This window comes from Pelecanus crispus, chromosome 15 (genome assembly GCF_030463565.1).
Source record: "Pelecanus crispus isolate bPelCri1 chromosome 15, bPelCri1.pri, whole genome shotgun sequence".
Taxonomy (NCBI): domain Eukaryota; kingdom Metazoa; phylum Chordata; class Aves; order Pelecaniformes; family Pelecanidae; genus Pelecanus; species Pelecanus crispus.
In genome coordinates, this window is record NC_134657.1 from 6,671,828 (window position 1) to 6,686,283 (window position 14,456).

Genomic DNA, 14,456 nt, shown 5'->3' on the forward strand with positions numbered 1-14,456 from the left:
TGAGGTGGAAGAGCAGGTGGGTGCTGGTGTGGTGGGTGCTGGCCAAGAGGGGCTAGCAGAGCAGGGAGTGGCCGGTCACAGTGATGCTAGGGAGGACACAAGCATTTCGCTTTCAGCATCACCGTGCCAGTGGCAGTTAGTAGTGATGTGCCTCTGATGGAAGTCCTGTCCCCTGCCCTCCAATCCATGGACACAGCTTCCCAACTGTCTGGGATTCAGTATCCCACCAGTTTCTGTGCCACCTGTGTCCCTGTGTTGGCAGCAAGCATACATCAGGATGTAATTACCACTTAACCAGCAGCTCAAAGCCCCTCGAGCAGATTTATCCATTGCTGCCTGTTCTGGACGTGCCACTTCCCGGCCTCTGGCAGTCTGGGGAGGTGCGCACGCACCCTCTTTGCTGCTCCCAAGTCTCTCTTTTTCTCCAGCTCTGCCCCATGTCCCCTTTCTATGGCTCCCTGTGGATAATGGCAGCATCTCTCTGTCTATCTTTGGATCATTTCCCTCCATCAAGTTCCTAATTAATGAATTAATAATAAACTTCTAATAGCTTCCTCCCCCTTTGATGTTAATGAGAGAGGAGTTCTTGATGACAGCAAAGCATGCGGGTTAATCCCTGGAGGTTCAGTTCCCCCTTGTAGCTGGGGCGGAGGAGAAGCGTTGAGAGCAGCTGGTGAAACCTCCTCCTGCCCAGCGTGAGGCCACGTTCCTGCCCTGGCTGAGCAGCTCGGGGCTCAGCGGTCAGTCCTTCCACCTTGATGCGTCCCCTCGCCTCCTCGGCCAGGACTCAGCCTCCTGCTCTCTCTCTGGCTCGCAGGCACCTGCCAGTGCAACCCCTATGGCTCCTACGGGGGATCCTGTGACCCCGCAACAGGGCAGTGCTCCTGCAAGCCGGGCGTGGGGGGCCTGAAGTGCGACCGCTGCGAGCCTGGCTTCTGGAACTTCCGTGGCATCGTCACCGACAGCAAGAGCGGCTGCACACGTGAGTGCGGGCAGGGCTGGGGCCGGTGCCCCTCGGCCCACGCGACTCTCCGCTGGCACGGCTCCCTGGCCTGCGCCGCGGGGCTCGAGGCACGGCAGGGTTTCGTGCTATTGAAAACGATGAGCCCTCGTGTTGGTCCTGGTGTAAGCCACCTCCAGTGGCTGTTTTTGCAGAGCTTGATGACTTGCTCTGTGCAAGAGAGACAGGGTGGCCCGAAGCGTTGCACGGGTGCTGTTGCTCCCCCGTAGCGCAGCTTGGCTAGGAGATGGCATCTCCTTCCATGGGCGTGCTCCCTGACCAGATGTTCTGCAGGGCTGCTTGAGCCCAGCGTGAATGCGCCCCGGTGTCCCTGCATGTGCCTGTGGGGCAGATGTGGGATCGCAAGCCGTAGGGCCGTGGTCAGAACGTGGGGTCAGTGAACACAGGGTAGCAGTCACCATTAAGGTCTTCCCCTGGACCCTTCTCCTTGCTCTTCTCTTGGATTGCTGGGCCGGGGGGACCCGAATGAGTCTGCTGTTGGCTCCGCAAATCCACCAGCAAAACAGTGACTTTTTTTCCCGTTCTTGCCCAGCCTGTAACTGCGACCCGGTGGGCTCGGTGCGCGATGACTGCGAGCAGATGACTGGGCTGTGCTCCTGCAAGACTGGTATCACCGGCATGAAATGCAACCAGTGCCCCAATGGCAGCAAGCTGGGCATGACTGGCTGCGAGAAAGGTGAGGGAGCCATGTGCCAGAGGGGTTGTGTTGGGACGCCGAGAAATAGGTGCCTGGGTACTGCTGCGGGGCAGCACATAGGTCTGTGAAAGAAATGCGTCCCTCCTGCCCTGCGTGCTTGTGCTTCGGGGGAGAGGGGCCCTGGCCCCCATTCCTGGCTGGGTTCCCGTTATCTGTGTACTCGTGCGCAGCATGAGGGACTGTTTCTCTGTTTGGTGAAAGTCTGTCTTGTCCGCTGGTCTGAACTGCTCTGGCGGGTCCCTGGGAGAGCTAAGACCCACTGGGAGGAGAGAGGGATTTTGATTCAGCACAGCCTGTTTCTGTATCATTGGTATGTGCTTTGTTGGTCATCTCTTCCCCCTTCTCTCCTTACCCCAGACCCGTCAGCCCCAAAATCCTGTGAGGAAATGAGCTGCGAGTTTGGGGCCTCGTGCGTGGAAGTCAGCGGCTTTGCCCACTGCGAGTGCCCATCCCCGCTCTGCTCGGAGGCCAACATGACCAAGGTTTGCGGGAGAGGCAGCCATGGGGGGCTGAGTGGCGTGCGCAGGGACGTGTGGCTCGCTCCGCTGCGTCGGGCTGGTGCAGGCAGTGCAGGAGTCTGATGTCTCTTTCCGCCCCCCCAACAAGAAGCAGGCAGGGGCAAGTTCAGTCACCGTCTTTAGCGTGTGGGGAAGGGTGACGTGCGAGGCGTAGATGTCACCTGATGGAGCTGGGTGCTCCGTGCCCCGTCTGGCAGCTCTGCGCTGCGCTGCTCTGCTCTGCTCTGCTCCTGGGCTTCCGCAGCCTGCCCTCAGGTCCCTCCCTGCAGACCATTGCCTCTTTGCCTCAGAGGGACCCCTGCAAAGCCTCTGCTCCCAGCATTTAGCGACCAGTTTAGTTTGCCCAGGGCTTGAAGGAGGGCAGAGGTGCAGCTCACATTTCCCCTCTGCTTCCCAGGTGTGTGGCTCTGATGGTGTCACTTACGGGGACCAGTGCCAGCTGAAGACCATCGCCTGCCGTCAGGGACAGGTCATCACCGTGAAGCATGTGGGGCAGTGCCACGGTGAGTGTCAGCGGCTCTCGGTGCTGGGGCAGTGCCAGCTCTCTGGCCTGACGCCGGACCTGGGTCTGGCTGCCTCCCTCTGTGGTTCTTCGCTGTGCCGTGACCCTTCATGGCGCAGCAGATGCGCTGCCCGGGGCAGGTGCCGGAGGGTTTGCAACATGCTTCCCAGTGTCATGGCCAGCCTTTCCCGGACCTGTCCCTCCTTACCTACCCTGTCTTCCTGCTCCTTTCAGAGTCCATCACTCACACAAGCCACGCCTCACCGCCCACACCGCTGCCCACCCTGCCCCTGGACAAGTTAATCCTTCCTCCACCGTTGCGGCTCACCACCCGGGCTCCAGAACCCACCGAGCTGGCTACCAGCTCCTTGCCGTTGGGAGCCAGGCCTACTGAAAGAGGTCACCCTACAACAAGGCGCATTACGACTGCCAGACCAGCCACCACACCGTGGATGACCCACGGGGTATACAAGACCACCGTCCGTCCTCTCTCCACCGCGCCAGTGGTCCTGGCCACCACCCAGCCTGCCTATGTTGAGTCAGGCAGCGCAGAAGGCAGTGGAGACCAAGAGATGGGCATCAGCGGAGACCAGGAATCGAGTGGGGCAGGCTCTGCTGGTGAGTGTGCGCTGCTTAGGCTTGGCAGGTTGGTTGCGGGCTAAACCATACCCTGTCCTTCACGACAAAATGAAGCTGTGTCTCAGCGTCGTTCTCGAACACAGAGGTTAGGTCTTACCTCCCGCTGGTGAACGCTCCTCTTAATGCCATGCAGGGGAAGAGGAGGCGGAGGAAAGCCAGGTAACTTCCACCCCAGCCATTGAGAGAGCAACGTGTTACAACACCCCACTGGGATGCTGCTCTGATGGCAAGACTGCGGCTGCTGATGCGGAAGGCAGCAACTGTCCGGGTGAGTTTGTCCTCGGGGCTGGGCTCTGGGCTCCTTTTCAGTGGTCAGGAGTCAGACTGAGCTCTTGCAGGGTGCAGGAGAGGGAGAGGTGCCACTGAGAGCTGCCTGGCAGGGAGAGCAGCACGGTGCTGTGCTTGCCCAGCTGGCAGTGAGCACGGTACCCGTGTCCAGTCTGGGGGCTGGTGTGTCCCTGAGGGGGTGTTCATGGGGACATGCTGGTGGTAGCTGGCAGCCGTTGTGCCCGCCCGCTGCAGCACTCTGCAGTTTTCTTCGCTTAGGTGACCGCTTTCTTCCTTGACTGCTACAGCCTTAAAATTTTGACCAGTGTTTTGCCCACGCTTCTGCAGAGCTCGTGACTGGCCCTAGGGGGGATGAGGGAATTTCTTGGATTCCCGTTTTATCCACATCAACGGCTGTAAAGGGAGCTGGGCTGACCGGGACCAGTTCTGTGCCAGGGCAGGCGGGGAGAGCAGCTGTAGCCCCGGGTGTCCCTGCTGGGCTTCCTGGGGAGTCTGAGCTTCTTGACTCATGCTGCGGTTCCCAGGGGTGCGTGCTGCTCTCGTGACCTCGGCAGGGTCTGTCTTGCCCACTCACAGCCCCTTTCGTGCTGTCCATGTTGAGGAAACCCAGAGCCACCGGTGCTCAGTCAGAGCACTGGTTGCCCTGTACGTGCATCCTTGTTACCCTAGAAATTGTTGCTCTAGATATTTCTGTCTCCCAGATGTTTCTGCACAGCTCACTGAGGTCCTTCCTAACTGTCCCTGTTCCTTGGGGTTTCCAGGAGGACATCCCCTTTTCCTCTGGACACAGCGTTCCCTTTTTAACCCACAAAAGGCCAGCTGCTGGGAACCTTCCATATGGTTACCCACAGCGGGGACCTTTCTGTAGCTGCCTCCGCACTCCCACAGCTCCCCTGGAAGGGAACCACACCTTGGGTTCCTGTTGCAGTTTCTGTCTGGTTTTGCAAGGCTGGCCACAGCCTGTTAGCTGGCAGGATCTCTGCTTCCCTCTCCCAGCACAGGTCTTCTTGTCCAGAGTCCACATTTCGCCCTCCTCTGCCCCTGTTTGCATGCACGTGTCTGATCCTGCCGTGTTGACTATGTGCTGCTCTGGCTAACGTCTTTCTCTTGTTACTCAGCCGGTGCAGGGGGGCTGCTCTCCGGGCCGGAGCTCAGAGGAAACCGTATGGTAAAAGCTGCCATCTCCAGCCTGGTCTTTGCCATCTGCTCCAGCACCCTCTGATACTAATCCTCCATGGCGCTCTCCCAGACCCATCCAGACTAACCCCAACACTGGCACTACCCGCACACTGCCATCACCCTTTCCCCCCAGGGACTCGAACGCTCCTCGCGGCTGTCAGCCACACGCCCGTCTCCTGCCCGCAAGCCGACTAAAGGCATTTGTCTTGTTTACCCTCCCTCCCATAGCTACCAAAGTCTTCCAAGGAGTCCTCATCTTGGAGGAGGTGGAAGGCCAGGAGCTGTTCTACACACCTGAGATGGCTGACCCCAAGTCAGAGCTCTTTGGGGAGACGGCCAGGAGCATTGAGAGTGCGGTGAGTCCTTTGCACTTGGTCTAGGGTCTGGCTAGGGCTCTTCCGTCCTCGGCAAAAGAAGAGAGGACCCTGCCCTCTGTGGTGGACAGATGACTAAATCCCAAGTGTTGACTTCCAGAAACACAGTCCTCCGCTTCGGAAGCGAGCAGGCGTTCTCCGAGCTGCTGCTAATAAGCAGGCTTGTCTGTTCGAGTGGCTGGGTTCCCGTGGGGAGCCAGCCTTGGCACGCTCGCCTGCTTGCATCCACTTGGCCTCGGAGGTGCCCGCGCTCTGCAGGGAGGCTGCTTGCCTGCTGCGCTTCGTGCCAGCCACCCCGCTGAAGCAGGGACCAAGCTCTGCTTTCCGAGCCCTGCTCCCCGGGTGCGTGGTACGGTACGCTGTGCCACCACCCCCCTCTGTGACTGCAGGCACCGTTGTCCCAGCCGTGGGAAGCGCAGTGGGTTCCCTCCTGCTTTGCCTTCTCATTCGCGATGGCTTCTGGGCAGGCCGTGGCCTGTCGTTGCTGTCTGTCAGATGGGAGCACAGAGACCTATCTGCAAAATGTGTTGGGTGCCTTGGAGGAGCATTGCTCCATGTTGGGTTTGGGTTTTTTTTTTTTTTTTTTTTTTGAGAAGGGTTTAACCTATAAAAGTTGGGAGTGGACATGGCTTATCGCCAGGGGCAGCGCTTTTATGGGGTGCGCACTTAGAGTGTAAGGAGATCACGCACCAGTTCTAAGAGGTACCCTCTGTGAATTTGTCCGATCCCTTTTAAATCTATGTGTGTTATTAGCCTCTACCACGTGCTGTGTCAGTGGGTTCCATGCTTTATGTGCTGCATCAAAAATGATCCTTTTTCAGCTTGATCTTGGTGGTGGGGCTGTTCAGATGAGATGTTCTGCTTTAACGCCCTGGATTTCCCAGAGTGTCCTTATCTCCAGGAAAAGCCCTTAGACAACAACGTGTCCAAAACCCCTTTGTCCCTCCAGTCCAGCTACACAACTTGGGAAGCTGCTTATGTAAATCCCGCCTCCCACCTTAAAGGAGAACCCCCCTGCATTGCCAGCTCTTGGAGTAGGCGGACTTTGCGTGGCAATATGTACATATGGGTATGCCAAGGAAGCGCTGGGTGGGGTGGCAACATTATACTGTAGCCTGCAGTGTGGCACAGCAAACACAAAGCATCTTTGCAAGGAGATTAACATATTTAGAGCTGGTTCCAAGCTGCACTTAGAAGTTGGCAAGCCCTCAGTACAGTCATATAAGCAGATGTGTGCCTGGCATATGGACCATATGGTTCATGCGGTTCTGTATCACAATAGCAGTGTTTCCCAATACAACAGTGGCTTCAATCTGAGGATGCAAACGTGCACACAAAAGCTTCATTCACTGGTTCATCCATCCACCCGCTGTGAGAAGGCAGGAGATTTTGCTGGTTTCTGTTTTCCCAGGGCTGGGGGAAATGAAGGCATGGCAGAGGCCCTCTGTCCCCGAGGCCGTCCGTGGCTGGGCTGAGTGTCCCTGCCACAGCCCTGCGCTGCAGAGACATGTTGTCCCTGTGCAAGCTACCTGCAAATACCCACGGATGCGATGTGCTCCTTTACCCCTCGGAGATGGCTATGCCCAAATTTATAGGGGGAGACTCTACCGCGGGGCTATCAGTCAGTTCATTACTTTCTTCTGTCTTTGCCTTGACGCTGAGGGAAGGAAGTGGTGACGGCTACCAGTCCGACATGAGGCTGGGCAGATAGCTAGCAGGGGTGTTAAAGCCCTGACTCGCTGTAAGCCTTGGACTGTCACCGTCTCCTTCATGTGACTTCAGACAAATCCTGCAATGTCTGAGAGCCAAGTTTTAAAAGGCAGTCAGGTACTTAAAGATGCAGAATGGTGCCTTATGGGATTTTCCAAAGTGCCTAAGCAGGTTTACACAGCTTTAGAAGAGATCAGTAAGACTTAGATGCCACACAATAGAAAATCCCTGTATGAACTGCAGGGTGTCTCTGGTCTCGCTCTGTTCCGCTCTTCCCCACGGGTCCGATGGGGATAGCTCACTTTCCTCACGATTTCTGGATCCTGTTCTTACCTTTGACTGCAGGCCATAAAGCATAGGCACCATCTGAAATTATCACCCTACCCAGAGGAGCCCTGTTCTCTGCGTGTGTCAGTGGGATGTCTTGCAAAGGTTTGGGTGCAAACCCCTGTGGGTTGAAACCGAGGAGACTCGCTGAGACTCAAGATCTTTTACTGAAAGGACCTACGCCCTAGGGACTTCCCATTACTCAGTTTGTTTATCTTTCCTCCTTCACCTCCGACCAACTAGCTGGATGAGCTTTTCCGCAATTCTGACGTTAAGAAGGATTTCAAGAGCATCCGTGTCCGAGACCTGGGGCAGAGCAGTGCTGTCCGTGTCATTGTGGAGTCCCACTTTGACCCAGGTAAGAGCCTTCCCGGTGCTGATTCACTGTGGCATCAGCATCTGCCCGCTCCCAGTGGGGCTGCCAGCCTGAGAAACATGCGTGCGGCAAGGAGCATGAAAGAACCTTATTAAAATTTGCTGGCGCCGTGGCTTCTGTCCAGCAAAATCAACAGATGCTGTGAGGAGAGCTGGGAGGAGGTGCACCCTAAGCTGGTGCCTGGAAGGCTGGAAGCATTTTCCTAGGGAAAGGAATGATTCGGATGCTTTGCGGGGAGGTCACGGGAGGGAAACTGCTAGGCAGGCCTGCATCTTCACTCTTGCCTTTCTCCTTTCTCCTCCTGGCTACCATCAGCCACTTCGTACACGGCAGCTGATGTCCAAGGGGCCCTGCTGAAGCAGATCAAAGCTTCCAAGAAGAAGACCATCCTGGTGAAGAAGCCCCAGCAGGAGCATGTCAAATTCATGGACTTTGGTGAGCCCCCTCTGTCTGCGGCCAGTCCCGCTCTCCTGGTTTGGGCTTTCAAACGGGCAGGCTGGCTCTTCTGGTCTTGCCAGGGCCTTTCATCTGTAGCAGTAACCCGTCAAATGTTTCCCCAGGCAGTGCCCTCCAGAGCCAGGGCTCAGAGGTTAGTCCATGTGCCCGGACTTGTTCTCAAATCCGGAAGGCCATAAGGAGGGTAAAATTGCTGCCCTCTTCCACAGCACGTGGCAAAGCGGCAGTGCTGCACCGTGGCGATGCGCCGCTGCCCGCAGTCCTGGAAAGCGAGCCCTTTGTGGTATTCCCAAGGGGGTGGCCAGCCTAGCCCACGTGATCTTGTGCTGATAAACCTGAAACGCTGATTTTTCTGGGGAAAAGGTGCATGGCCACACCCGCACCAGGCATGCAGCTCTACCTGGGAGTGTGTCTACCCCCACGCCAGCTGGGAGGACAGGCAGCAGTACGGTGCTGCGGAGGGGGGCCCTGCGCAGGCACCCACCCTGCGCAGGCAGCTGCCGGACTCGTAAGCCGGGCCATGCAGCAGAAGCCCTGGGGCCTGGAGAGCGGAGGGGAGAGGGCTCTTGGGCTTGCAGGAGCCTGGCAGAGCCGTCTGTCCAAGCCTCTCTGCTGCCATCTCACCCCAAAAGCCCGAGTGGCTTTCCCTGCCCCCAGAGAGGTTGCAAAGCACCAGCCTCTACCTGCATTTTGCTGTGTTTCAGACTGGATCCCCAGGCTCTTCACCACCACTGTGACCACAACCACGGCCACCACCATGGCACCCGCCACCACCCGGCGGTACACCACAGCCGCCGCTGCCACCACTGTCCACGTCCTGCGCCCGGACGCCGCGGGCCGGCCCAGCACCAAGGTGGCAGGAGCTGTGAGCACCAAGAGACCCACCTCCACCCTCCCTGCCACCACCCGGCGGAAGCCCACGCGCCAGCCCCCTGCCACGAAGAAACCCTCGCGGCCCTGCGACTCTCACCCCTGCCTGCACGGCGGCACCTGCGAGGACGACGGGAAGGAGTTCACCTGCAGCTGCCCGGCAGGCAAAGGGGGAGCCGTCTGTGAGAAACGTACGTGCCTCTGGCTTGTTGCGGCGCTGCTGGGTGCTGGTATGGGGCTCGCAGCTGTAGGAGGGCGAGGGCCAAAAGCAGGGACAGCACCATCAGGGGAACCATGTCTCTTGGAGCTTTGAGTTGCACCTAGAGGCTCCAGCCGAGGAAGGTGGGGGGACACAAATGGGAAAGCATTGCTCTGCAGTTGCCCCTTTCGTAACTCTTAGAATCATAGAATCGTTTAGGTTGGAAAAGACCTTTAAGATCATCCAGTCCAACCATTAACCTACACTACCAAGTCCACACTAAACCAATCAAGGGTAGACTAGACTAAACCATGTCCCAAAGTGCCACGTCTACCCGTTTTTTGAACACTTCCAGGGATGGGGACTCCCCCACCTCTCTGGGCAGCCTGTTCCAATGCTTGACCACCCTTTCCGTGAAGAAATTTTTCCTAATATCCAACCTAAACCTCCCCTGGCGCAGCTTGAGCCCATTTCCTCTCGTCCTATCACTAACTGCTTGGGAGAAGAGACCAACACCCACCTCACTGCCCCCTCCTGTCAGGGAGTTGTAGAGAGCGATCAGGTCTCCTCTCAGCCTCCTCTTCTCCAGGCTGAACACCCCCAGCTCCCTCAGCCGCTCCCCACCAGCCCTGTGCTCCAGACCCTGCCCCAGCTTTGTTGCCCTTCTCTGAACACGCTCCAGCACCTCGATGTCTTTCTTGTATTGAGGGGCCCAAAACTGGACTGTTCTCCCTAAGCGTGTGCTGCTAGGCACAAGCAGGGCTGAAGGGCTGGGCTCCGTGCGGTGCGGCCCTTCCTGCGTCTGTCCGTACTCCCGCAGACTGCATTGACTGCATGGCAATGGGCAGACGGGGGGGCACATGCAAACCCGGCCCCATAACTTGCACTGGCGCCAGGCAGGAGGCACTGCAGGGGTCGGTTTAATTGGCTTGCTTAACTCTGACAAGAACAGGTTGTACACGCACCGTGTGTCGTAAGAGGCAAGCACGGCGAGGCTGCAGGGTAAGAAGGTGCCAGGGGCAATTTCTTCCTGGCTCCACTTCTGATATACCAGTGCCCCGAAGCATGGGGATTGTGAGCTTCTGCTTTTTTAATCTCTGCTCGTGGCATTGTCGCTCGCAGCTCCTGCAGCTAGTGACTGCTAGCTAGTGTAACAGAGGACAGGTACTAACCGTCCTCTCAAACACCAGGAGATGTGTGCTGATAATTCAGGCTCTGTTCCCCGGCTCTCGGAGCTGCTTAGCAAACAGCTGCAGGCTGGCAGCGTGCTTAACCAGAGCTGCTGTTATTTACTGTGAGCTCCCACAGGCAATTTGGTGTCACACCGGGGGCTCTGGGTGGTTGTGAGTGCTTATTCCTGAAAAGCTTTGTCCCTAAAGCTATAATAAGCTGGAGCGCTCAAAGCCGCTATTGGATGTGGGTGTCCAGTCCTGTTAATTTTAATAGGGCTTGGCCTTCCAGATCTCTTGGAAAATCTCAGCTGCAATAAATAAAAGCCTGGAGTGATGAATGTAGATCTGTCTTGTGGGATTCTGGGAGGACGGATAAAAATTGCCTAAGGAGCAGGGAAATTGAGTTACGAGGAGCTGTGTGTGCAGCAGAGCTCAGCTGAGGGCGCAGAGGATGCGATCGCTGGGCATGGAAAGGGCTGACAGCACGGGTCCTTAACTGGGAGGAGCTGACTGGGGTGCCACTGAAGCTAAGTACTGGGGGAGCAGTGCCACAGATCTCTGAAGCCTGGGAGCAATCTTTGGGGGGCATGCCACCACGAGAGGATTTGGTTGCTACCGGTGTGAGTGTCTGGGAGGCGGTGATGGGGGATAATTGCACAGGAGCATGGGTCCAGAGGAGAGAGCAAGCTTCTTTCTGCCATTTCACAAGAGCTCTCTTTGCTTGTACGGGTAGGAAAGTGTTCACAGGCTCATATCAGGCCTTTTTCTGCTCTCTGTCCTCCTGTTCCCTCCGCTACTTCATCCCCTCTTCCTTTTCTCTTACCTCCCCTGGCTCTTGCAGCTATCAGGTACTTCATCCCCAGCTTTGGAGGCAAGTCCTACCTGGCCTTCAAGATGATGAAGGCGTACCACACCGTGCGCATCGCCATGGAGTTCAGGACTGTGGAGCTCAGCGGGCTGCTGCTCTACAACGGGCAGAACCATGGCAAAGACTTCATTTCCCTGGCACTGGTTGGCGGCTTCGTGGAACTCAGGTGGGTGCCCTTCCCCTCTGCCCGGTGTGCTGTGGAGGAAGCGGAGCGGCCGCTCTTGCCAGAAACGGTCCCTGCAGAACACCAGGAGGATGCTGGGCTTGAACTTGCAGGCTAAGAAACCGTAGCATCAAATAGACAAGAGGAGGAGCTTTTTTCCCGATGTAATAGGAATATGAAGGAGACTTGTTCCCTGTGGCACTTTTCGACAAAGTTAATTTGCTATTTCAGTTTGCATTTTGAAAAGCTAAAAGGTGTGGGAGGTTGATATTTTTTGAGCAAGTGAGAGGTCTTTTTTTGGCACTGCTTTTGTACTGGAAAAAGAAATGCAGGGGAAGAAAGAGAGGGAGAAAGGCCCCAGAAATCTGAGCTGAAATGATTTTTCCAGTTCCAAAAGCCAAAGGGGCAGATTTGGAATGAGGTGAGGTGGCGGGCAGACCTCTGGAGACTGCAAAGTCTGGACAAGTTCTCAGGCAGGCGGTCCCGACGCTTGGCAGGGGACAGCTACGTGCTCTGAGCGCAGCCTGGTCCGGAGGTGGGGAGGGAGGGGAGCTCCTGAGTGCTCCCAGCTCCTCCCTGGGATGCAGCAGCCCCTGTGCCATGGCACAGATGTCGCCTTTCTGCAGGGTGAACAGACACAGACCTCCCCCTCTTCTGCTCCAGGTTTAACACCGGTTCCGGCACGGGCATCATCACCAGCAAGGTCCGCGTTGAGCCTGGCAAGTGGCACCAGTTAGTGGTGAACCGCAACCGCCGCAGCGGCATGCTGTCTGTCGACGGGGAGCCCCACGTCAGCGGTGAGAGCCCGACGGGCACCGACGGGCTCAACCTCGACACGGACCTGTTCATTGGGGGAGCGCCGGAGGACCAAATGGCTGCGTGAGTGAGGGTGCTGCGCCGCTGCCGTGGGCGTCGCGGCATCTGCTGCTGCCGGCAGAGCGTCCGTGGTGGCGGCTGCAGCCCTCAGCCTGCTGGCAGGCTCCAGGCGGTGGCTGGGGCGGGGGAAGCGTTGCGGAGCGGAGCTTCTCCGGGCCTGGGGGGCCTCAGCTTCGCACAGCCTGACCCAGGTGCTTGGAGGGCCTCTGCATTTTTGTCCTCGGGGACAAACCCCCCGCCTTTTGTCCTCTGTCCCCTCAGGGTGGCAGATCGTACTGCGGCTACAACCGGCCTGAAGGGCTGTATCCGCCTCCTGGACGTGAACAACCAGATGTACGACCTGCGGGAGAAAGGCAGTGATGTGCTGTATGGCAGCGGGGTGGGCGAGTGCGGCAACGACCCCTGTCACCCCAACCCCTGCCACCATGGCGGCATCTGCCACGTCAAGGAGGCAGAGATGTTCCACTGCGAGTGTCTCTACACCTACACCGGTACGGGGAGGGGGCTGCAGACAGCGCGTTGCTGGGGCTCCTGATCCCGCTGGCTGGCCCTGAGGGACCCCAGAGCCTCTGGGGTTCTGTTGTGAGCTGCAGTGCTGGGGGGATGTGGTGTGGAGTCAGCAGTGGGTTAGAGGGAGAAGGGTTGGATGGAGCCGCACGCAGCGAAGACCATAAATTTAGTATCTAGACCTATTCGTATGCATGCGAGACGAGGGCTGGGATCTGTCTGTTCTCATGCACAAAAAAAAATTTCCCCTTGTGTTTTAGGGGAAGCACAAAGTGTAGTCTGGCAAGGTGTCGTGGTTTAGCCCCAGCCAGCAACTAAGCACCACGCAGCCGCTCGCTCACTCCCCCTACCCCGATGGGATGGGGGAGAGAATCGGAGGAGTAAGAGTGAGAAACACTCCTGGGTTGAGATAAGAACAGTTTAATAATTGAAATAAAGTAAAATAGTAATGCTAATAGTAACAGTATAATAATGATAATAATGATAATGATACACGAAGCAAGTGATGCACAATGCAATTGCTCACCACCCACCGACCGATACCCAGACAGTTCCCGAGCAGCGATCGCGGCTCCCCGGCCACCCCCCCCCAGTTTATATACTGAGCATGACGTCATATGGTATGGAATAACCCTTTGGTCAGTTTGGATCAACTATTCTGGCTGTGCCCCCTCCCAGTTTCTTGTGCGCCTGGCAGAGCATGGGAAGCTGAAAAAGTCCTTGACTAGCATAAGCAGTACTCAGCAACAACTAAAAACATCAGCATGTTATCAACATTCTTTTCCTACTAAATCCAAAACACAGCACTATGCCTGCTGCTAGGAAGAAAATTAACTCTATCCCAGCTGAAACCAGGACACAAGGGTATCATCCGCTGTTTGTGGGGTCCACTGCGGGGGGGCTTCTTGGGTCACAGGAACCCAACCTGAGACAGGATAAAAAGGCTGGCAGGGCCATCAGGAGACATCAGAGGCATTTGTCTCCAGCCAAATCGTGCCCGATGGCTGTTGGGTTGAGATACTGATGTGACGGGCTGCCTTTTCTGCCGCAGGCCCAACGTGTGCCGACGAGAGGAATCCCTGCGACCCTACGCCCTGCCACGTCTCTGCCACCTGCCTGGTGCTGCCAGAGGGAGGTGCCTTGTGCGCCTGTCCCATGGGCCGGGAAGGAGACTTCTGCGAGCTAGGTGGGACGGGAGCTGGCAGAGGAGCGGGTCTGGGGAAGGGGGTGGAACTGAAGGTGCTGATTTCCCCAGCCTGGGCGGCCAGGAAGCCTTGCCTACTGTGGCTCTGGGGCGCTGGCTGAAGCAGCAATGCCTCCTCTTCCTCACCATTCCCTCGTTTGTGCCCAGTGACAGAGCAGGACCACACCATGCCCTTCCTCCCGGAGTTCAATGGCTTCTCCTACCTGGAGCTGAATGGGCTGCAGACCTTCGTTCCTGACCTGCAGTAAGTGCCAAGGAACGGGAGAGGGGCAGGCGAATGCATTGCCTGCGTGGCTGATTTTGGGGAGAGAGCTTGTGCTCTGCGCCTCACCCATCACACGCTAGCTCTCCCTAAAGGTCTTCCCTTTCGGTAGGTTTTGGAGGTTTTGTCCAGAGGGACTGGCATCGCCAGAATCCCTGCAGCCAGACTGAGCCAGCAACGCTCCCCAGGGGCTTGGCGTTGCAACGGGCTGGGCAAATGGGCACCGTGGAGCGGCATCCTGAGCATGG

General features: G+C 57.3%; 1 protein-coding gene across 1 annotated transcript in view; it reads left to right on the forward strand.

Annotated features, from left to right (window-relative positions):
- AGRN (agrin) overlaps positions 1–14,456 on the forward strand; it is a 131,317-nt gene that overhangs the window by 104,654 nt on the left and 12,207 nt on the right. Inside the window, 15 exon segments of the mRNA XM_075721584.1 lie at positions 818–982; positions 1,554–1,697; positions 2,076–2,200; positions 2,634–2,739; positions 2,973–3,356; positions 3,511–3,645; positions 5,073–5,200; positions 7,499–7,613; positions 7,947–8,066; positions 8,792–9,148; positions 11,170–11,362; positions 12,023–12,238; positions 12,497–12,726; positions 13,794–13,928; positions 14,094–14,190. Of these exon segments, the coding sequence (XP_075577699.1) occupies positions 818–982; positions 1,554–1,697; positions 2,076–2,200; positions 2,634–2,739; positions 2,973–3,356; positions 3,511–3,645; positions 5,073–5,200; positions 7,499–7,613; positions 7,947–8,066; positions 8,792–9,148; positions 11,170–11,362; positions 12,023–12,238; positions 12,497–12,726; positions 13,794–13,928; positions 14,094–14,190 (2,650 nt within the window).